Source organism: Nilaparvata lugens, chromosome 3 (assembly GCF_014356525.2).
Source record: "Nilaparvata lugens isolate BPH chromosome 3, ASM1435652v1, whole genome shotgun sequence".
Classification (NCBI taxonomy): domain Eukaryota; kingdom Metazoa; phylum Arthropoda; class Insecta; order Hemiptera; family Delphacidae; genus Nilaparvata; species Nilaparvata lugens.
The window spans coordinates 66,749,882-66,773,288 of record NC_052506.1 but is presented as its reverse complement, the minus strand read 5'-3'; the positions used below and the strand labels follow the sequence as shown (position 1 = coordinate 66,773,288).

The window sequence follows — 23,407 nt, the reverse complement described above, 5'->3', positions numbered from 1 at the left end:
TTGGATAGAGCAGAGCTCTCTGCTTTGAAACACTTGTCCAGTAATCCCTCAATAGTCATTCTACCAGCCGACAAAGGTAACGCCACAGTAGTTATGAACAGGAGTGAATATGATGAAAAACTAGACAATATCCTCAAACATGCAGCCTACAAGCCTGTTCAAAGAGATCCCACCACCTACCTAGAAAAAATCACAAAATCAAAAATCAAAGCCTCAGACATAGATGTAGACAGCCAATTGAAATTAATTCCAAGAGAAAAATCCAGCAGATCCCCAAAAATCTATGGTCTTCCTAAAGTCCATAAGGAAAACACACCCTTGAGACCGATCGTCAGTGCAATTAACTCTCCCACTCAAAAATTAGGAAGATACTTAGCCGGCTTATCCAGCCCATAATAGAAAAATCCCAGTCATATGTGAAGAATTCATACGATTTTATCAGCCAGGTGGAAAATATAACTCTCAACTCGGGGGATATACTAGCCAGCTTGGACGTTATCTCTCTATACCCCAACATCCCAGTCGACGAAGCCCTCTCCATCATGAAACAGAACAAACACTTCTCTAGATCAACAGTAGAGTTGACTAGCCACTGCTTGAAAAACACATATTCATACACAAAAATCAATACTACAGGCAAATTGAAGGAGCACCAATGGGATCATCTCTCTCTCCAGCCATAGCAAACCTTTTCATGACACATTTTGAAGAAGAAGCCTTGAACAAAGCTTTTTTCAAACCGAGCATCTGGAAAAGATATGTTGATGATATTTTCATAATTTGGCCTCATGGTGAAGAAAAACTATTGGAATTTCTACAGCAGCTAAATGAAATACACCCCAAAATCCAATTCACACTAGAAATAGAAAAAGAGTCATCTTTACCCTTTTTAGACGTTCTATTGATGAGACAAACCGATGGAAGTTTGAACTATTCAGTATACAGAAAGCCCACCCACACTAACAGGTACTTACATTTCCAATCACATCACCACCCGGCTCAATCCTCCTCAGTTATAAACAGCTTAATCTTCAGATCTCTTCATCTCACCAATGAAAAAAGGAGAGAAGAAGAAATAAAGACAGTGACTAACATTCTCAAATCCAATGGCTACCCAACTACAATCATTCAAAAATCAATAGTAAAAAATCTGTCTCCACTTAAAAAAGGGAATCAACAAGAAAAAGAAGAATATTTTGAAAAAACAGTACTCCTCCCATACATCAAGGGCACCACAGACAGAATTGGAAGAGTATTAAAAACCACAAAATCAAACCATTATTCAAACCCCACCTACTCATTCCCAAATCTTAAAAAAACCCATCAACAGACTGGAGCTAGAAAACCAAGGAGTCTACAGTATCCCCTGCCTGAACTGTGACAAGCAATATGTAGGCCAAACAAATAGGAGAATCTCTGCTAGAATAGATGAACATAAATTAAGCATAAAAAATCAACAATCAACCTCAGCCCTATATAACCATGTGAAAAATACTGGTCATACAATAAATTTCGTGAATTCCAAACAAATAGCCAGCATTCGAGATTTTCAAGTCAGGATTGTGAGAGAGGCGTTGGAAATCGAAAAGCAAGGCTCTCTAAATAAAAGAGACGACAGCCTCAACGTGTCTCCCTTATGGAAGTTAATTTTGAATACCAAACGCCCAGTACCTGGTACAATGAAACCCGCTACAGCACCATTGTCACCAAAACAAGACAACTTTCCTGGAATTTCACTCACCCAACAGCGCCAGCACAAGCAAGTGGAGGGAGGGGGTAGGAGATATGCTCTTCGACCCAGAAAGAATACCTAGGACTCAGTGTGGATCTCGACGCCACCCTCAGAAGATGTCGTCTGCGATGGCGACGAAACGTCAGACTCAAGTAAGTCAAAACAAACGGATGTACCCGGTTAATTCTTTTACATATAATATATATATATATATATATGATATAAATTGAAACAGGATACACATGACACGGATAGATTAAAAACTTACATTTAAACGAAAATTTTCGGGAGCTGGGCCCCCTTTGTCAATCAAAAGTGGAAGTGAAGTGGTGCAGATTTGAATATTCCAACGGTCGTGACCACAGAGACGCGGTAGAGATGTTGTGTAGACCACAGAGCACAGACGAACGGAGGCATACTGATTGAAGGAGTATTATGGGTTTAGATGGTGTAACCCATTATGGGTAACAAGTGGGAGATTTCAAATTTGAGTGGGTTATGGTTGAGGAAAGGTGTAGATTATGAATTGATAGAAAAGAGGAGATTTAAAATTAGAAATCCGAAATGAAGTAGAATAAAATTAGAAAATGGAATTATAGAATTGAATTGGAATGAAATTTATTTTTATTTTTATTGAAAATTTATTATATATTTGATAGCTGTGACATTTTTTATATATGATGAAATTTATTTCAATTTGATTGAACAGTTGGTGTTGAGTTGATAGTTAGGCTACTTTCACACGATAGGAGACGTGCAACTTGAACACTGAACAGTGTTCACGTTTTTTTGTCGAAGTACATTGAGTCAAATCGTGTCTTTCACATGGTGACTCCAAGCCAGGAACCTCCTTTTGTCACGTCTTTTCCCCTCGAGGCAAGCAGAAACCGGCTTGGATCGAGATACTAGCGGATAAATCGTCGCTTTCACATGGTGATTCTACGTCTCTCCGGTCACCACTTTTTCTCAAAAACTATCTTTCTTGAAAATGAAGATAGAAAGATTCTGATTTCGGATTTGGATTCAGCGACCCCAAGTTCATGGAAGCGCAAGTCCCGTTTTCGAAAATATCCGAAAACAAGGAAGTTATGGCTGTTTTTAATAAAGCTTTCTATTATCATATAATTATACGGTAAAAACGAACAGGTACTGTACTATACAGTACGTAAGTACTGTAGCTATTATAATACAACTTACACTGTATTCGTGTAGGAAATTTATCTTGATTTCTGAAAATACCCCAAAATAAGGGAGTAAGATAACTTTGAAAAACCAAAGTTTTCCTGCCGATTGAAGAAACATTAAAAATTAGTCTAAGACATATTAAAAAAGTGTAACAAATATCAGATCACTATTCAAGCTATCAAGCTTTTCATAAATTTATTTGTCTCCTCATGGCAGAAGGTTTGCGCCCAACGTTTTCACTTAAACATTTCTGTGATTAAATTGTGATAGAACACATTATCGTATTGATCTTCTAAATGAAGTTACATGTACATCGATTTTCGTAAAATTGATTTTTACCGTTCCTATGAATTCTATTAATATTCTTTATACAGGTTCAGCACAACTTCTTAAATAGCATTATGTGTGATTCAACAGAATTCATAAGGATGACAAAACATCGAACAACAAAAAAACGCTTTCTGACTAACTGGTTTTAACAAAGCATGGCTTCACGAAATACAGTACGATAATTTAGAATAGTTGGTACAATGGTTATGCTTTTCGCATTAAGGAAGCACTGTGCTTGCTCACTCACTTCTCCAGTTGACACTAGTTGACTTGTCAGTTGTTTACTTGACTTGACTTTGACACCTGTCATTACGCGATGTGCGTAAGATCAGCACAATGTTTATCTGTATGTTCATAATAGATTTTTCTGATTGTTAAAAAGAAATAGTCAATAATTGCTGGGAATTTAAAGTGATATTCAATGATTTGAACCTGATAAATTGGATTGTTGAATGACAATTGAAATTCAGTGAATTTTACTGTACAACATTCCTTTTCCTCCTATTTTATTGGGTGATGAGTAGAGATGATTTATGATTTCATATTTGGATTCATCTTTTCATAGTTCAATATTTTTTTGGAAAACTAGAACTTTTAAAGATTAAAAATGTTTATGTTTAAACTTCTCAGGTGTTCAAAAACTTCTTCAAATCTTTGCCTGTCCCTTTGTGAGGCAGGAGTATTATTATCTTAGCACGTACTATATAATCATATGATAATGAAAAGCTATATTAAAAACAGCTATAACTCTCTTGTTTTCAGGTATTTTTGAAAATGGGACTTATGCTTTAAAGAATTTGGGGTCGCTGAATCCAAATCAGAAATCTTCTATCTATATTTTTAAGGAAGTTATACTTTGAGAAAAAGTGATGAGTCATACTTTGAGCAAACGTCGGCGTAGTTGTTAGATCTGTCGGCTTATTCAAAAGATCCCCATGTGAAAGCACAGGAGAGCTGCAAAATATGAAATATGATCTTCAGTAATATGATCTTCCAGGAGCGAGGACCCTGCAGTGTGAAACTGGCCTTATGGTACTATTGCTGTCTGTTGAGACCAGGACTGGAAGCAGCTCCAAGCACCCAAATAAAAGCCAAATTCTTTCGTCTTGACATCTATGGAGGGGGCTGCGGGATTGATTGATTGATTGAGTACTTTATTTATGTAGACTACAATATATACTGGCTTATACACTTATATACAATAGCTTACAATACAGCAAAATTATAGATGAATTTACATAATATAGACTAGGAAAATGACTATTGAACTGTATATGATATGAAAAAGCAATTTGTAATATAATAACTATAGATAATAATCATATTGTTATGCATCTACATAAATTGGCGGAGCTTTGGACATATCAATGTCCATTCTTTGGGAAGAATATTAAAAATATCCTCCCCACTAACTCTCTACCAAAACGTTAATTTCGTTATTTAAACTAAGGATTTATTTATTAATGGAAATATTGTAAAAGTTTTAATCAATATGAATATTGAAGAGAAAAAAAACAGAAAATTGATAGAGTAAAATAATTATATAGGTAGATAAGATCAAATAATTGATTAATAAAATGAAGTAGGCTGAAAGTAGATCAGGGTTATCAAATTTCATTAATATACAGCATTATGCAGTGGATATTGAAATAACATGAGTTTATATAATATATATATATATTATATATATATATATATATATATATATATATACATTCGTTCTATAACATGGTTTGAAGGTTTATATTGGTGGAATGGGTGAGGGATGGTTGTCATGTGATCGATCGTTCTAGGGCCGGACAGTTTCAGTCATTTGTTCCAAAATATGTTTTTTTAAAGACAGGTTGAAGCTCGCTCGGCTCTCGATAGACCTGATAGAAACAGGAAGTGTATTCCATGCACGACAGGCACTGACTAAGAAGGATTTTGTGAAAATAGTAGTTCGATGATTGGGTATCCTTAAAGTACTTTCTCCGGTTCTAGTATGTGAAGCATCTATCCTCCTACCTTCAGAGACAAATTTGAAATCATCTTTAAAATAGTTCGGATTACCGTATTTCAAGATATCTCTAACAAGCTTGACTATTCGAAAAAGCCTCTGATCGGGAAGCTTCAATGTTGAACTAGCAATGTGGGCTGGGGTGATATGATCATGGCGTTGGAGAGAGTAGACGAAACGTAGACAATAATTTTGGCAACGCTGTAGTTTATCATTCAGAGTGACTTGCATATCGTTAAGAACAGAATTACAATACATTAAATGTGGGAAGATGAGTGATTGAACCAATAATAATTTAATGTTTCTAGGGAGGATATCGTGCATTTTCTTCAATGCATGCATGGCTGAGAATACCTTTTTACAAGTTTTGTTCACTTGTTCTGACCAGTCAAGAGTATTATTCATAATAATGCCTAAATTCTTAACTGAGCTACAGTAAGGAATGTCATTACCGTCTACACTGATTTTGTGAATCGATTCAAGGTCAATAGTGTTTATAAGACGAGAATATCCAATTATAATGGGTTGTGTTTTGATGGGATTAAGCTTAAGGCCATTTTTCTTTGTCCATTCCACTATCGAATTGATATCCTGATTCATTATTCCAACTGTTTCATTAATTTTTGTTATGAGACATCTTAAATAGATTTGAAGGTCGTCTGCATAAGTATGGAAACTGGAGAATTTGAAAATGGAAGAAAGGTCATTAGCCTACAAAGTGAAGAGGAGAGGGCCTAAAATTGAACCTTGTGGTACTCCATGCATAACGTTTTTCCAAGTTGACTTTTTGTCACCGACAGATACACATTGTTTCCTACCTAATAGATAGGATTTAAACCAAACTAACGAGTTGTGACTGAAACCAAGAATAGCCAACTTATTCAGAAGGACTGTATGATCAACAGTATCGAATGCTTTAGAAAAATCAAATAGGGTGAGGATGGTGCATTTTCTTTGGTCCATAGCTAACCTTATATCATCAGTGACACGAAGCAGAGCTGTCTCAGTTGAATGGAATTTTCTAAAGCCTGATTGAAAGTTATGAAGCTTACTATTGTTGTCTAGAAATTTTACAACTTGAGCATGAATGAGTCTTTCTAGCACTTTGGACAATGCAGGTAAAATACTGATTGGTCTAAAATCCTCAACTTTATTGGGTGATGGAACTTTATTTAGAGGGCGAACCAGAGCAAACTTCCAGTTTTCAGGGAAAATGCCTTCTTCAAGTGACTTGTTGAAAATGTATGTAATGGTTGGTAAAACAGCAAATAACATCTTCTTGATAAATTTAATAGGAATTTTGTCTACACCCGTAGCATTACTATGAATACGTTGAATTGCTCTGAAAGTGTCTTCTTCTGAGATTGGATGGAAATGAAATTGATCAGTGATTGGTAAATCTAAGTTTGTAACCTGCTCTTCAAGATCATCTATATGATTAGCAATGACAACTTCGTCGCATTGGTTAGAGTGTGAAACGAAATGGTCATTTATATTATTCAATGGTAAGTCAATTTGTGGATTCGATTTCTGTTTGCCAAGCCCGAATTCTTTTATTCCCTGCCAAAGTGATTAGAGTCTTGTCTATTGTTTGTCATAAACGAATTCAAGTACCTAATCTTTGAGTTCCGTAATTCCTGTTTCACCCTATTTCTAAGGCTCCTATACTCTATCAAACTGTCCAAGTCAAATGTCTTTTTAAATTTTCTATGTGCTTTGTCTCTACATCCCATCATCTTAAGTATGTCTTCAGTCATCCACGGTACTCGTCGTTTTCTATTAATCCTCCTTGTCACATAAGGTGCATGTTTGTCATACAAAGTCAAAGTCCAATTCTCGAAAGTCTTGACCATGTCATCAACTGAGGGTAATGCTTCAATTTGATGCCATGGAGTCTGAGCCACATCAGTCAGGAAGGTGGCTTCATCAAAGTTTTTGAAGTCTCTATAAGTGATAATTTTCTGTTCTGGCTTGGGTATCTTATGGGAAAGTACACAGTAGATCAAATCATGTCTAGAAATAGCTGGGACTGAGATTTGGCCTGCTTGAACAACCTCATTGGGATCACTAACAATGAGAAGGTCAATGAGTGTGTCTGATTCATTAGTATGATGAGTTGGATCGAGGGGGTAAAATAGTCATGTTTAGGCATTGGAAAATAGTAGTCAGTTGAAAGTAGTCAAAGTTACGATTCGTCATTCGTCATTCGGGAGGGAGGGTGGCAAGGACTTTGACTTTGAAGCATTGGTCAAAGTTCTTGTTGTGCTCAAAGCCGTGGGTGGGGATGGGTAGGGAAGTATTATTTTTAAAGGAAGCCCTGTGATTGTTGATCCGGAGGTTTTGGGCAGTGGTGGCTTCACCTATGTAAAAGGCAGGACAGAAGTTGCAGGAAAGGAGGTAGATGCAATCACTGGATTCATGGATTTAATGGGTGTAGTAGGTGATAGGACTGGTAAAAGAAATGGAAGGATCAGTGATAAAGCAGGTTTTACAGCAGGGGCGTTTGCAGGGTAGGGTACCAGGTGGAGTTGGGATTTCATCAGAGGTGAGTGATTGGTTTTTATTAAAAATTCTTTTGAGGTTTGGAGGCTGCTTGTAAATGAGGGTGGGTGGTTGCTGGAAAAGGTGCTTGGTAGAGGGATTGGAGGAGACAACATGGAACAGATATTTAAGGACAGGTTTGAGGTTTTTGATTCCAGGGAAGTAGGTGGTACAGAGCTTTGGAGTTTGTGGGATTTGGAAGCGTTTACGCACGAGCTGCAGGCAAGGGAAGAATGGTTTCTTGAGTGCAGCAGAGGAACTATGCGCACGTATTTCACATTAAATTTTTCCTACAGTTACCATTGAATATGAAAAGTGGTTGATTATGGGTAAAATGATGGCTGAAATCCATCAAATGTTAGTCTGTATAATATTTTTATTAATAACAACTTTAATTTATTTTAAACTTGATAATCCAATTGAAAATTAATAATCAATAGTTCATTCAAATTAAAAATTAAATTAATCCAATTAATTTGAAAATTTGAATAATTTTGAGTAATTCTTAATTTCTAAATAATTTTTCAACCAATCAATTTATGAATGAAAAAATGAATTCATTATTTGAAATAATGAATAATTAATACTATTCAAAATGTATAATTTAATGAGTTCTCATTTTTATTTATTTGAAAATCAGAAAAAATACAGATAGAAATTGGCATTCAAAATACATGCCAACAATGTCAACAGCTGATTGGGATGGCTGCAAGATGGCTGAACAAGTGTGCCCAAGCGGAAAAAATCTACCCAAGTTCATTTCATCCAGGTAAAAAGTACTAAAAACAGGATTCAGAAATTTAGCCTTATGACTCAAATTACCGAAAAATGCTCAAAGTTAACTGATTATTTTTATTAAAAGCAACATAGACAACAGAGAATATTTATTGTGTTGCCATGTTGCAAATCTGGAGTACACAAAATAATACTTTGCACACTAGAGCAGAAAGGTGATTCTTTGCGGCCTGCAATCAGTGCAGAAATGGTCACTTTCCAAGGTACCTGTAGGAAAAGATTATAATAGCTGTAGTTGAGTTACCAAATTTGGTGACCTTATTTTAAAACATTGCAGTATTCATGGAACATGTGGAAGAATAGGTTCAGAAAGTGACCGGATGATAGCAAAAGAAATATAAAATCGATCTCTCCAAACATATGGTAGTTGAATCTAATGTTTATTGTGAGGTGAAATGCGAATACTTTCTTCAGCTTCTGTTGTATTGGTTCCTCTGTTGCTCTATGTTTTTTACGCAGCTAAGGCCTTGAGAGAGCCAGTTGCACTGTCTGTCAATTCATAATCCAGACTAAATACCACGAGAACCAATCAGAGGAGCCTTCTATTTAAAAAATACCCTGCTCTGATTGATTCTCATGAAATTTAATCCTGATTTAAATTGAACAGGCTTTTGTGCTATTGGCCTGATATTTTTATGATTCAAAATCAGCTAAAAACTAAATAGAAAAAAAACATAATACTGTATTCCATTAGCTGCTTCTATTTCCTTTCATAATGTCATTACATGACACAAGGCAAACCTATTGATATTGATAGATCACAAATGAATACTAAAGTTGTCAATTTAGATAGAAATTAAATTGAGTTACATGTTAGTTTACATCCAAATTTTCATCCCTAAGCTTTTGGTCTCAAGCTAAGAAGAAAGAAATAATATAATGGTAGTCATTAATCAAAGTGATTGAATAAACTCTATTCAGATTTATGCAAATTCACATTAAAATGATCCTACTTTAATATTTAAGATAGTAAAGTTTAGGACATGAGAAATCAGCCACAATAAATTTTATACTAACTATTATGAATGGACTTCCATGGAAGAAAGAATCAGTGGATTGGCTGCTTTAAACACGTTTGGATAAGTGAAACAAAAAGTAAGCAACAGGCTATGCCAAAAATTCCAGAATAAGCAAGAGATCCATGGATACCAGAGTCATCAAATTTCGAATCAACTTAATTTGGAATTTAATCTCCAATTGCATCAAGCAAAAACAAAAATAACATGATCAATGCTAATTTGATAACAGTCAACGGGAAATATTAATTTCCAATGAATTAAGTCGTGGTCGACTCTTAAGCCCCGCCCAATATTCTACAAAATTCGCATTTAGACTACTATTCTACAGAGCACTTCTAACACATCAATTAATTATTCGATTGATTTGACTCAATAATTTTCATGACAAGTTGTGGCCTAATCTCAAAAACGATCATAACAATTTTGGTGATATTTAGATTAAAAATGTTTCACAAAAATTATTCTGAGTTTTAATTCTCGAATTGAAGCACGGGTGCCCTGCTAGATTGTTTTATACAATAGAACCTCGATACTTTGGACCTCTATAATTCGCAGTGCAGCGTATTTCAGACCCCTTGATAATTTGTAGTAAAATAGAGCGCTGGCTTATCGTCTACCTCTTTAATTTGTAGTTTTGTATGTGAGAGCTCTCTATAATTTGTATTTTCTGGATTCATCCATACACCATGGAAGATAATTACAGTGTACTATTGTATTGCCCTCTGTGGGTTTGAGTCGAACATTGTACTCAACTCAAGAATTTGTTAAATACACCCACAGTATCCCTGCTTGTCATAGGAGGCGAAGGGACCCCCTTTCCAAAGACCTTCTTCTCCTTCTTAATATACTTTGGAACTTTTTATTTCTAGAATGGCACTTTTCCGTTGACTTAGCTTTGTGCCATTCTTTCTTTCTTTTTCTCTCTGTCAGCCTTCCTGGGTCATATTCTTAATTCTTATTAGGCCAGCCCAAGGTGTGATGTGGTCCGTGCTGATGGGTGGTGCTTTTATATGGTGTCTCTAATGGTGCCTGCAGGATACCAGGCGCCCTCATGTAGTATTCACCTTTGCCTGGACATGCGGGCTCTGTCTGGGTTGACTTCACTTCCCCAGCTGTTCTTGGGAACCACATGAAGAAACCAAACCCCAAGGCAACTCCTGAAGTTGTCTTGCCTTCAAATCCATCGGGATCTGCCCCATCAGGGCAGGTTCCTCAATCTGGAATGGGTGCTTCAGGAACGCAGGAGGTTCTGTTGCATTCTTATGTAGAGGCTATAAACATTAAAAAGGCTTCTACTGATCACAACATGGATGACATAAGCTCAATCACACCATCCCAACTGGAGAAGAAGGATGAGCTTCTCAGACTACTGCTCAAAGAAGGGCGGCCATCAAGGCAAAACTTCTTGGAAGAGATGAGGCTTTCGACCCTGGAAAGTTTCGGAGGGGCAAAAATAAAATTCCAAGAGACCAGAGAGGATGAAATTCCAAGCATAAATGTGGGTGAAGAGGCTGAGTCGAGGGTGGCCAGTCGCTAGGCGCCCTAGAGGCAATTTGGCGGCCCCTCCCTCAGCGGAAGGACCTACAAAAAAGGCCAGGACTGGAATTCACATGGGTCACACGTTTGTGGTTGGAGAGACCAAACCTCAAAAAAGGGCTGCCATTTAAGCAGAACTCCTTGGGAGAGGTGAGGCTATTGACCCTGCAGAGTTTCGGGGGGCCAAAAGAAAAAAACCCAAGAGACCAGAGATCAGGCAATCAAGCAATCAGGTGATGCATCGGATGTTAGTATGGGGAAAAACTCCTGGATCTTGTTAAGGACACAGGTATTCGTTTGTCCAACTAACATACTTGGGAACACAATAAGCTCCAGTTGACGTGTGGGGTTCTTTGAACCTTTGGATCCTTGAATCCGTCCCTTCAAACAAAACATAACATAGCATAACATCGCTAACCAATTCTTCAGACATAAACTGGAAATTACATAGACTGCCAGACGAAATTATTGTTAATTGACAAAGTATTCAGCTCAATTCAGTACAGCATTGGGTATTGGACGTCAGTGTGAAGAATTCGTTTATCATTATGGATTTAAGCTATGAGTATTGTTGTGCACTAGTCTATCATAAATGGATACTATGCGATAGTAAATTGTAAGAATATTTAAAAATCCTTTGAATTTTTCTCTTTTGAGAAATGTAAACCCACACTCAAGAGTAGACACTAGTTTGAATTTACTAGATCATTGAACATTACAATGATATTGTAAAAAACTAAATAAATAAGTAAAGATGTAAGATCTCAGAGTAATTTATAGCATTTTTAACTACGAATTTCTTACAATAAATTATTATTATGATAAAATTTAATTAGTTCTATACTAGCAATACTAGAGGAAGATACTAGAGGAAGATACTAGAGGAAAGTGTAACTCCTTCTTCTCCTCGTCTTCCTCCTCAAGAATACTGCTTATCAAGTGAAGAGTTATACCCATAACATTTACTATAGAGTAAATAACATAATAATTACTATTCATTAAAAAATCTTCCTCGTTTTAGAGTATTTTTGAGAATTGATTTCGCACATATTTAATTCGAGTGTGCTGAATCTGAATACACGAATTCTCTATCTTCATTTTAAAGCGATTCAGGTTTTGATGGATAGGATGAGTCATAATCGTTTCCTATAAAAATCGCTGCAAACTGGCTGAGATTGATCGAAAAAATAAAAAAATCTGGTGTGACACAACAACTTTCCTTGTCGTTATGAAAATTGATCTCCTGACGCTAGTGTTCCCGCGCATCTCAAGTCTACTATTCAAAGATTTGAGCCAGCTGGTGACAGGACAATAACGCTGGAGACACACGAGGTCTGCTATCTCTTCATAGTGAATAATTTAATAGAATCAACAGTTGTCAACAGTTTGCAATTGGATAATCACATTTTCTCGAATTTCGAGCTTATTTTTAATTTTAGGTGAAAATGTTACTGAACATTAATTGTAGAGATTCTCATGCTCAATCTTTTCCACTCGAGTTTTTTTGTTTAAATTGTATCTGAAGCCTGATAATTGAGAATCTAAAATCAAACTTTGCATAGATGGGGCGGAGCTCCATGGCAGTTGATAGAGCTTATCGATGACTATTTCAGGTATAACTTAATCAAAATCGTTGGAGCCGTTTTCGAGAAAATCGCGAAAAACCCTGTTTTTGACAACATTTTTTCGCCATTTTAGCCGCGATCTTGAATCGCATTTGATCGAAATTGTTCGTGTCGGATCCTTATATTGTAAAGACCTCACGTTCCAAATTTCAAGTCATTCCGTTAGTTGGGAGATGAGATGAGATATCGTGTACACAGACGCACATACACTCATACACAGACACACACACACACAGACCAATACCCAAAAACCACTTTTTTGGACTCAGGGGATCTTGAAACGTATAGAAATTTAGAAATTGGGGTATCTTAATTTTTTTCGGAAAGCAATACTTCCCTTACCTATGGTAATAGGGCAAGGAAAGTAAAACCTTCAAACCTCAGAAATTTGCAACGATTTCCCGTCTACACGACGCATACTTTGCATGAATTTTGTTGTCTTGTAGACCGGGCATAATATAGTGAGTGATCAACTAAAAAAACTCGTCATACAGAAGCAACCAATTTATTTTTGAAAACATTTTTCCATATTTAATTAAAATAATTATTTGAGAAACTTTAAAACGGTGTACACACGTACGTTTGCCTCGGGTGAGCATACGTGTATGGGCTTGCATTCGCACGTGTGGACGCTGTTCGCTGAGGCATGTGGGCGAACCGGAACCCTGTCGGTATTTTGGCGTGCTCAAAGGCGCCTCGGGCGAGCATTGAATGTACGTGTGGACGCGATTTTGCCATACGGGTGAGGCAAAACGTAAACATTGAAGGCGTCATAACCTAATTCCAATGAATTAGGTTGATGAATGACAAATCAAATTGTGATCCAATAACTAATTGTAAATTGTAGGATTTTTGTAATTTTGTAGGATATGTGGATTGTCAAATATTTAAATAGAAACATGCATGGAGTATAGAATTTGTATCATGATTAACAAATTTAGAACTGCATAATTTAAGTGAAAAAAGCTTCTCTACAGGGTTCCTACAAGAAAGTATAGCCCAAATATTATTTTACTGTGGCTATCAAATCATCTTGTGTTTGCTTCATGTTATCAATCAGAGTTGTTGATTAAAATTTTAATCTTCAATATATTATACGTTTTAGATAGCTAGGCTATCTATAGAGAGATTTATTCAAACTTTGAACTGTAGTATTGCCTTAAAGATAAATCTTGAAGCTAATCTTTTGGAGAATCTTGTTTTGTCATGTGTATGAGCAGAGTTAGTTTAAAATAGGCAGCAATTTAGTATTTGATTCAATTTATGGCTAATTTCCTTAAAGAAGACTGTCAATTTTGTGAGACAGTGTTAAGTGCTTTGATTAGGTCATCAAAACTTCTGGAATTATTGTAGAAATTTTCTTTTTTTGAGATTCAGAATAGATATTGGAAACCAACAAATGAATTGCCTAATTGTGATAACTATCTTCAATGATGGAATGACGCCATTGTTGTCATGTTGTAGAAAATCTACATCTACCATGTCTTCATGTCGTCTGCAAATCAGATAGCTTTTTGAATGTCGAGGCATACGTGGATCGCGTCCACAAGGACGTACAGTGAATGTTGAGGCATATGTACATACGATTGTTCGCGCGAATCTGTACGGACGTGTGTACAAGGCTTAAAAAGTGATACCACCTGATCCCATTGAGTAGAATACATCCTTCTGGGCACACTACAAGCAGGGGGAATTTAGGGATCTTTAACATTAATTTATTTCTAACACATCAAAACGATTTTGAGAGATGATCATACCGTAACAACCAAGGTGGATTCAAATAGAAAACGAATTAGATTACTTGATTTACTTATATAGTAATCGATATGGCAACAAAGCAAATTTCCCAGATTTAGGCCCGGTTGCACAAAAGCCTGTTAAATAATAATCATGAGAACGCAAAGAGAACCAATCAGAAAAGGCTTTTCCGAAAAAAGTCTTCTCTAGTTGGTTCTCGTGTCATTTAATTACGATTCAAATTAAACAGATTTTTGTGCAACCCAGGCTTGGATGATTTTTCCATTATTTTCCTCAATTGAGGAAAATCAATTTAAACGGAAACGAAAGTTCAATCCGGCCACAAAACCAGGTAGCTGGCTGGCCAAATGCGGACTGTACATACAAAACCAAGACATATAGTGATCTTCACTATTTTCAAAAATAAATTTATTTCATCCTCCAATGAGGGACAAAAAATAATAATGTCGATCACACAAGAAGATGAAAAAATGGTTTGCTGAGGGACAAATGATAAAAAAAAAATTGTAAACAGTTTCGGCTTGTAAAATTTTATTATTCCTTTAGCGACTTGATTATGATTACCCAAGTTGACGGCAAAAAACCTTCGAATAGAAAAAAATACACACATACAAATAAAACATTTGTGTGTTATTACAATACATGGATATGAAAAATAGAGAATGCTACTAGTATTTTATTGGAAATTAAAATTTTCCTTCATATTTTTATGCAAATAATCAACATTAATTCATATATTTATTTTCATTTAGATGAACCCCACTAACTTTGATTTATTTAATACAGAAAAGATTTTATTTATTTGAGAAAAGATTGAGTGAATGAATGGATAAATATCCATATAAGTAATATTTTCATGAACAAACATCTTGACATCAAGCTTCCAATTTATATTAAGAATGTTGAATGTAATATTCTTTTAAATTTGCATACAAAAAAATCTTAGAACTAACCTTTTACTTTCTTGAAAATTGTAAAATATTTATTTTCCAATTATTTCCAGTTTATAATTTTGCAACACGATTCCTAAAAATATTGTTCGAGGAAATTCTGCAGCCTTCCAAGGTTTAATTTTTCCAAGCACTGAAACTTGTGAAGCAAATACTGAAAAAAATTGTAATATTGAGGTTGAATTGTGAGATTCTTCTGTGGGAAGAGGAAAACTTTCACACCTTCATGGAAATGACTTCGGCTAAGAAAAAATGAAGCATCTTGTAGACGTGACTAGAGGAATCCACAGCCTGAAAAATTGAATTGCAAAGTTTTGAATTCGAAGATGGTTGAATCTAATATTCATAGAAAGTTCAAATAGTTATTTATATTCATCACCAGAACTAGGAAATATTAGCAAATTATATCATGTCTTTATTAAATATTCAAACTTTATTAAATCACAGTTTCAATAGGCTTATAGATAATCTAATATTTTCGTATTTGAAAGCATCCACGAAAAATATAATTTCTTGATAAAAAAATAACTTGAGTGAATAAATTTTCAACAAAAACTGAGAATTCTGCCAGAGTTGAAGCAGAGTATGAAGACATTTTTAGAGTATGAAGAACTCATTTAAAGTTGCTATAGCGGTGTGTCAAGAATGAATTTACATCTCAAAAATTCCTTCAGTTTATATCAACCGTCTTGATTATTGCGAACTAAAATAACTTTCTTGATTAGACAACAATTAGTTTAACTACTGTACTACAGAGAAAACTTAGCAGAACACAGAAAATTCAACTTTCCATCCCAAGGAAACATTCGTGCCTACGAATGGAAAATATGAATAAGAGTTATCTGAACAAATAGGCTACCTGCTATAGAATCTCGAAAAGTTTCTTCAGTTCGACCATTAGCTGCCAATCTGCCTTGATAAGATCATCTCTGAAATAATCTTTGCAAGCATCTATTGACTGTCTGCTTATCTGTAACATAAGAAAGGAAGTTAAGTTAGAAATTGAGATAAATAGTCTATATTTTTCTACAACTGCGCGTAAAGAAAGAATTTACATACTCAATTCTCCTCGTAAAACAGCTTATTTCTGAGGAGAATCTACTTTTTCGCTCGCTAACTATCCGCGCATGCGCAGTAAATTTTCTTTACGCTCGCAAATCATTCGCGCATGCGCAGAAGAGTTTCTTTACGCTCACTGATCAGGTGATGGTAAGCAGCTCGCCAAAAGGTCAGATCTTAACCTAAAAAGTCGGTACAGTAATTGTAACTCCGCCGATATAAGTGATTTAACAGGTTTGGGCTGAAAAAAATTGTATGTAATTCGCTTCGCGTCACATGATAACTGTTTTGCGCGAGCAATAATGTCGCGCATTACGCTCTTAATACATAAATAGCTATTTTGACGAAAAATATAAAAGTTTCAAGATTTGGAAAACTAACTTAGTGTTGTAAAGAATGAAAATTTTTAATTTTCAATGTCTATCAAATTAATGTTTCAAATCAAATATGCAATAATAATAATTTAAAAAAAAAAAATTAAATGTTTCATTTGGCTAAAGTATTCACTTGAAATGTTAATAGAAATCAATTTTGTAAATAGACTTTCAAATCATGTACATAGAACATTACAACCTGCTTTGAACATACCCGCTTTTATAATAAGAGCCTGAGTGCCAGTTGCACGTACGTCGGGAAAATTTTAATCGTGATTATTATATATTTATCTATTTTTATATTTATTATAATTTTTTTATAAAAAAACATTCTCGTGAAATTCATGGTTAAAATTTAACAGGCTTTTGTGCAACCGGGCCCAAGTCATTAAGGATCACCTTGAATGGCCTACAATATCAAGATCATTATTGGTAAGAATTCCAGTAGAATTCTTATTGGTAAATATCCATTATTGGAATTCCAGAATTCCATTATTGTTAGGAATGAAATACTAAATATTTTCATCTCTACTGGGATTCTCACCAATCTCACCAAGTTTTCTATTATTCCTAAGGTCAACAATTTCATTCGGAAAGTTATTTTTATTATTTGAAGGGTCCTATTTTACCTGTAGGTCAAGTGTCTGTAAAAATCCAATATTTCCAATGCAAAAAATAAAGAGTGTGTTGCTAGCAGGTAGCAGCCGATCATGCAAACACAGATTGCCATTGGGGGGGGGGGGGTTGTGTTGCATTCAAATGGCGATGGAAGGAGGAAGACAGAGAAAGAAAGCCCGTTCAATAAAGCGGAGGCGGATTTTGTTTTATGAATGAACAACCAACAAACAGCGAGGGAGAGCCGTGGCCTACATTGACAAGATACGAAAGGGGTGCTCCATTCACGGACGCGCTATTATCGAGCCAACTGTTCGCCCTATTTACTTCATCCCTTGCGAAGGACGAGTGAGCATTCCCTCCTTCCCTAATGCATTAATTTCTTCAGATTTCTTCACCGATTTTCCCGATTCTATTTCCATCCATACAGATCGTATAACTCCCACACGTACCTGAAAAACGCTGTCTGGTTCAACTAATTCATCCAAGTTTTTACTGAAGCTACAAATATTCAACTCAATGACGATTCAATTCTGACGATTGACTTAAGACTCTATAAGGAAATAACTCTATGAGGAAATAATAACTCTATGAGGAAATAAATAAATCTGTAAGGAAATTATGACTAAATAATGAATTTCCTTATTTCATTTCTCTTTAAACTGCTCACGTCTATAACGACGTTCACTTATTAATATGGTAATGTAAAGTGGACCAGTATGATGTAGGTAAGGTATACGTCACCGACATGAGCGTAACAATTCTTCACTTAGTCCTCAGATGTTGATTGAAGATGAAGCTAATGCATTGCTTTTGCTTAGCTTTGTACAGAGCACACAGAGGCCCAGTTGCACAAAAGTCGGTTAAATTATAATCGTGATTAATTTCATGTGAACCAATCAGCGAAGGCTTTTTCCGAAAAATAGGCATCTTCGATTGGTTCTCGTGAAATTGATCACGATAAAAATTTAACCAGCTTTTGTGCAACCGGAATGAGTATTAACGATAAAAATTGCATTGTTAATTTTTTTGCGGATAAATTTCCGGGTTCCAGAGAGAACAGGTAAGATTTATATTCAACTAACAATAAATGGATTTTAAACCAGTCAATGTGAATCAATATTTATCAATATAAAATTTGAGGAATCAATTCAGAAATTTATTAGGTAGGACTGTAGAACACTGGGTGTCCTGGAAGAGCATGAAATCAATGATCTAATGAAGAGTGAAATTGAAGGTTCTCGACTTTCTCTGAATAAGTCACATTGAGCTGAATCGACGGTAATTTATCAATCTAATTACATCCTAAATCACCCCAAGTGAGGGGATGAACCTTATAGACTGCGGAATTAAAAGCTCTAGGATGGTATACACGTGGCAGTATATGACGTCATTGGTTTATGGAATGACGTCAGAACCAGGTCACGTGGATGAACTTTCAGCCCTTTCACTGCGATTCCATTCACGGCAACTTTGTTCAAGTGAATGGATGAGACACATTAGGCTCAAGAGCTGAACAAAGTTTGCTCGCTATGAATAAATTACTTGTAAGGGATTACGGGATAACGGAAAGCGTAATTGATTCCTTACTGTTTGTAAGGTTCGTGTTCAGATACGTGAAGACTGTTCACATGATACTTGTACAATGAAACATTTAACGGATCCTTAGCAGCATGTGCAAATAATGTAACTCAAGAAAAAGAGATTCATGCAGGAAGTTTTTGTATCATGTAAAAGGTTGGTGTTCATAACGTTAGAAGTAAAATTTGCTGGAATTTAAATACCTCTTTGACAAAAAAACATTTGAGGAAACAAATAGTGAATTCGCTATTTGTTTGTTCTATTCATTAGAGTTGTTGGGATACCATATTCGGTCCTCAAATATCGTATTTGGAGAGAGGTAAATATTGACAGATAGAGAAAGGAAGCAGGAAGTTGCAAACATTGACTATAAACTAGCTGTATCATGAATAAAAACAGATCCTAGTGAATTAAATAACAACCTCTGATAATGACTCAATACAAAATATTTTAGAGAACTAATATTCATTTGACGTCAACTGCCAGCGTTACATCCACATTTACTAAACCTTGATAACATCATTAGAAGATGATTGTTCAGTTGATGTCTTAAAACATGAAGAATATTCAATAGATTGCAATTGCAATATACAAAGTCTTCTTCAAAAGAGTTATAAAAGAACAATATGTTTTTATCATAAAGGTGGAATGATTTGATAGCGTAAATTAAGACGCTGAAAGAAGATGTAGCAAGTGCTATAATAAAGTCTCCCTTACACAGTAAATATTCTAGTGTGTGGAAGCCTTTATCCTGTAATAATGAAGAGCTTCTAAATTTCTATGTAAAAGCCCCAAATATAATAATTATTGTATTTATTAATTGAATTAACAAGGGATTATTTAATTATAATTCAATTGGAGAGGGACAAACAAAGTACACTGAAATAACGGAATCAGTAACTGATTTACAAGTGTTCTAGAATAATTTCTACCCAGAACTTGATTGCAAAAGAGTGGAGAATATTACAATAGAATTTATACTTTAGAGCAGTGTAAATAGAATGTAATAAATTTATTCGGTTGAAGAGAATCTCGACTTGACAATCTAAAGACTGAAAATTTGTTTGCTTAGAAATTGGGAGGCGGCAGTATTGGGCAGGAAAGATTTTTGAATGGATTGTATGAGTTAGGGTGAATGGGGCAGCCTGGCCCGGGCCCGGGTGCCCCGAATTCTGAATGAACTTGGGTCACTTGTGACGTCACCCCCACTTCTGCACGTGGCTACATGCGTCAAAGAATACACGTGGCCGACCCAATTTTATGCCGAATTGGTATAAACATTTCGTTGAATTGTTTGTGTGTTCAAACGTTGGAAATTTGATGTTCCTTGAAAATCTTGTTTTTCAACCATTAAAATTATCTGAAATTAAAAAATACATTTTTGAATTTTAATTCTTATTTAATAGATCTTTGAATTTACATACCGAATAATTCAGACATTATTTTTTGAGTGGTCGGTGGGGTATTGTAGAGATGATAGAATATTTTTTTCTTCTTTTTTAGAAGATATACAATAACTTCAATGATTCGTTTATACAAGTGATAAAAAATGATTCGGCACTTTTGCACTAAACATCTCTTAGCATAATTTTTTTTAAATTCAAGGCAAGTGTTCTTTATGTAATTTTGGAGATAGCATTAGGGGGATTCCGGAGTTTCCGGTTGGAAGAATTCGCCTTATTATTGAAGTTGATGGACTGTTTGAATGGTGAAAATTAGAACTGGCTGACAGGCCTCTGGAAGTATGCTCTGAAGAGAAGAAGCCAGCGGATTCCAGCAAATGAAACCAGCTAAATTAAATGCATTAATTTGATGGACAGTCTGTTATTGTACATATTCTATGTAAGTAATCTTCATTTCGAATAGATTTATTTCTTCTAAAATGAGACTCTTGGCTCTCTGGCAGAAAACTTTCGCGGTATGTAAATACAAGTAAATTATTGTTCAAGCGTTCTTTATTGGGTCTATTCATTGCTTGGAGAATATTTCATTCAATTGAATCCATTCCTTCTTGTCCTGGGGCTAGAATGAAACAAGATTTCAGGAAATTTGTTATAAAACAACAAGAATTGATGAACAAAGAGAAAAGTGGTCATTTAAGGGGCAATAATCCATGAACAAGTTAGTGATTGCATAACACTCTTTGGACGCAGAATTTCAACAACTTTGATGATAAGCATCAACATAAACTTCCATGATTTAGCACAGAGGGTGGGGGTGGTTTAAAAGTACAATTTTCTAGTTTATCGCATACATTTAAATGTATTTTACGAATATTACCATTCAATACAAAATTTGCTACAAATTATAATTCTATTTTTTTCTATGTTTGAAAAAAAACATTTTGCCTCCATTCTTTCACATTTTTATCCTTATAGCTTTCCAACGATTGGTGGAAAAATCAATGTTACTTAAGAACTCGTAGAGCTCAGAATCTAGAATTTCAGAATGACCAGACTAGAATTTTGAATTTTCGAATTAGAGAATTACTATGTCCGGCTTCACCAAGCTCTGTCAAGACATTTAAACATTGTCAAGCCAGGTATGATTCACAATCACAAGTGTGGACTGGAATTATTGATAGCAACTAACGCCATAGAAAGCATATGATCCAGAGCAGTCGTTGTAACCCGTATCTGATTTGACCATGTTCAAATGTCTTGGCCGAGCTTTGTGAAACCGGACACTAGACTTGCAGAATTGAGAATTTAAAATTTCAGAATAAATGACTAGACTTTCAAGGATTTCAAGAAACTTGATGATAAGCATAAGACAAAATTCCACCACTTTTACAAGAAATGAACCAAAAACTCCATAAAGGCATGCACGTCAGACGTCACAGGAGAGAGAGTTTGATTGATTGAGTACTTTATATAGATTACAATATATACTGGCTTATACAATTATATAAAATAGCTTACAATACAGCAAAATCATAGATGAATTTACATAATATAGACTAAGAAAATAATTATTGAACTGTATATTATTGAAATACTGACATTTCCCTCGATTTTTGTTCTTTAGTGTCTGACCTATGTGAAGGAGAATTTGAATGGTTTTGTTGAGCAGGGAGTATCCCATGAGCATCAGACTAGAGGCAGGAACAATTTGATCACCAGCCGCTACGAGTATTCTAGCACGCAAAAAACATTTCTATTCATTGGTGTGAAGCTTTTTAATATGCTCTCTGAACAATTTAGAGGTTTGCCAAATCTAGTTTTCAAGCAGAGGCTCAATATATTCCTGATATCAGTAACCCCATTTACACTTTCCAGGAGTTCCATGAACTGGCTAGGACTTTGTAAAATTATTAATATTATGTTGAGGTACCTACATTAAGTAAATACTGTATCAACTACTGCTACTTTTCATTTCTGTTTGTTCGTTTTTATTTGTGTGACTGCATTATATTTCAAGACCAGAATATCTTATATTTGTATATATATATATATTATATATATATATATATATATATATATATATATATATTTAATATCTTTCTTTCTTTGGAGATGATATTAATACATCATGATATTGTAGTTCTTTTAGAATAGTATCTTTCCAATTATTGTATTGTAAGTGTGACATTTGCTGTACATTGTGACGGAGGTAATGCTTCTGAAGACCTCAGAAGCGGTTACATTAAAACTTATTCTATTCTATTCTATATGAAACGAAAAAAGCAATTTGTAATAACTAAAGATAATATTGTTATGCATCTACATAAATTGGCGGAGCTTTGGACATATCAATGTCCATTATTCGGAAAGAATATTCAAAATATCCTTCCCACTAACTCTCTACCAAAATAGATTGATTGATTGAGTACTTTATTTATGTACATTACAATATATACTGGCTTATACACTTCAATTTCAATTCAATTTCAATTTATCATTAAAAACACACAAAACAAGACAAAACAAAATTACACAGAATTACGAAACAAATAAAACACAATAAAATGTTACAAATATAAAAAACCATGGGCTTTGTGTTTGGGTGTATGAATATATATATATATATATATATATATATATATATATATATATAATATATATATATATATATATTATATATATATATATATATATATATAAACTCATGTTATTTTAATTATCCACTGCATACAGCTGTATATTACTGAAAGTTGATAACCCTGATCTACTTTCAGCCTACTTCATTTTATTAATCAATAATTTGATCTTATCTTCCTATATAATTATTTCACTTCATCAATTTTCTGCTTTTTTTCTCTTAAAATATTCATATTAATTAAAACTTTTACAATATTTCCACTAATAA

The 23,407-nt window shown here is 34.7% G+C and overlaps 1 protein-coding gene across 1 annotated transcript in view; it reads right to left on the bottom strand.

The window, feature by feature from the left end:
- Positions 1-15,034: 15,034 nt before the first annotated feature.
- The window catches only part of LOC111050435 (eukaryotic translation initiation factor 5B), a 91,806-nt gene continuing 83,433 nt past the window's right edge, over positions 15,035-23,407 (bottom strand). The window contains exons 20-21 of the mRNA XM_039424364.1: positions 16,330-16,440; positions 15,035-15,761 (exon numbers count right to left, since the gene is read on the bottom strand). Of these exons, the coding sequence (XP_039280298.1) occupies positions 16,333-16,440 (108 nt within the window). The 3' untranslated portion in view covers positions 15,035-15,761; positions 16,330-16,332. The remainder of the gene's footprint in view (positions 15,762-16,329; positions 16,441-23,407) is intronic.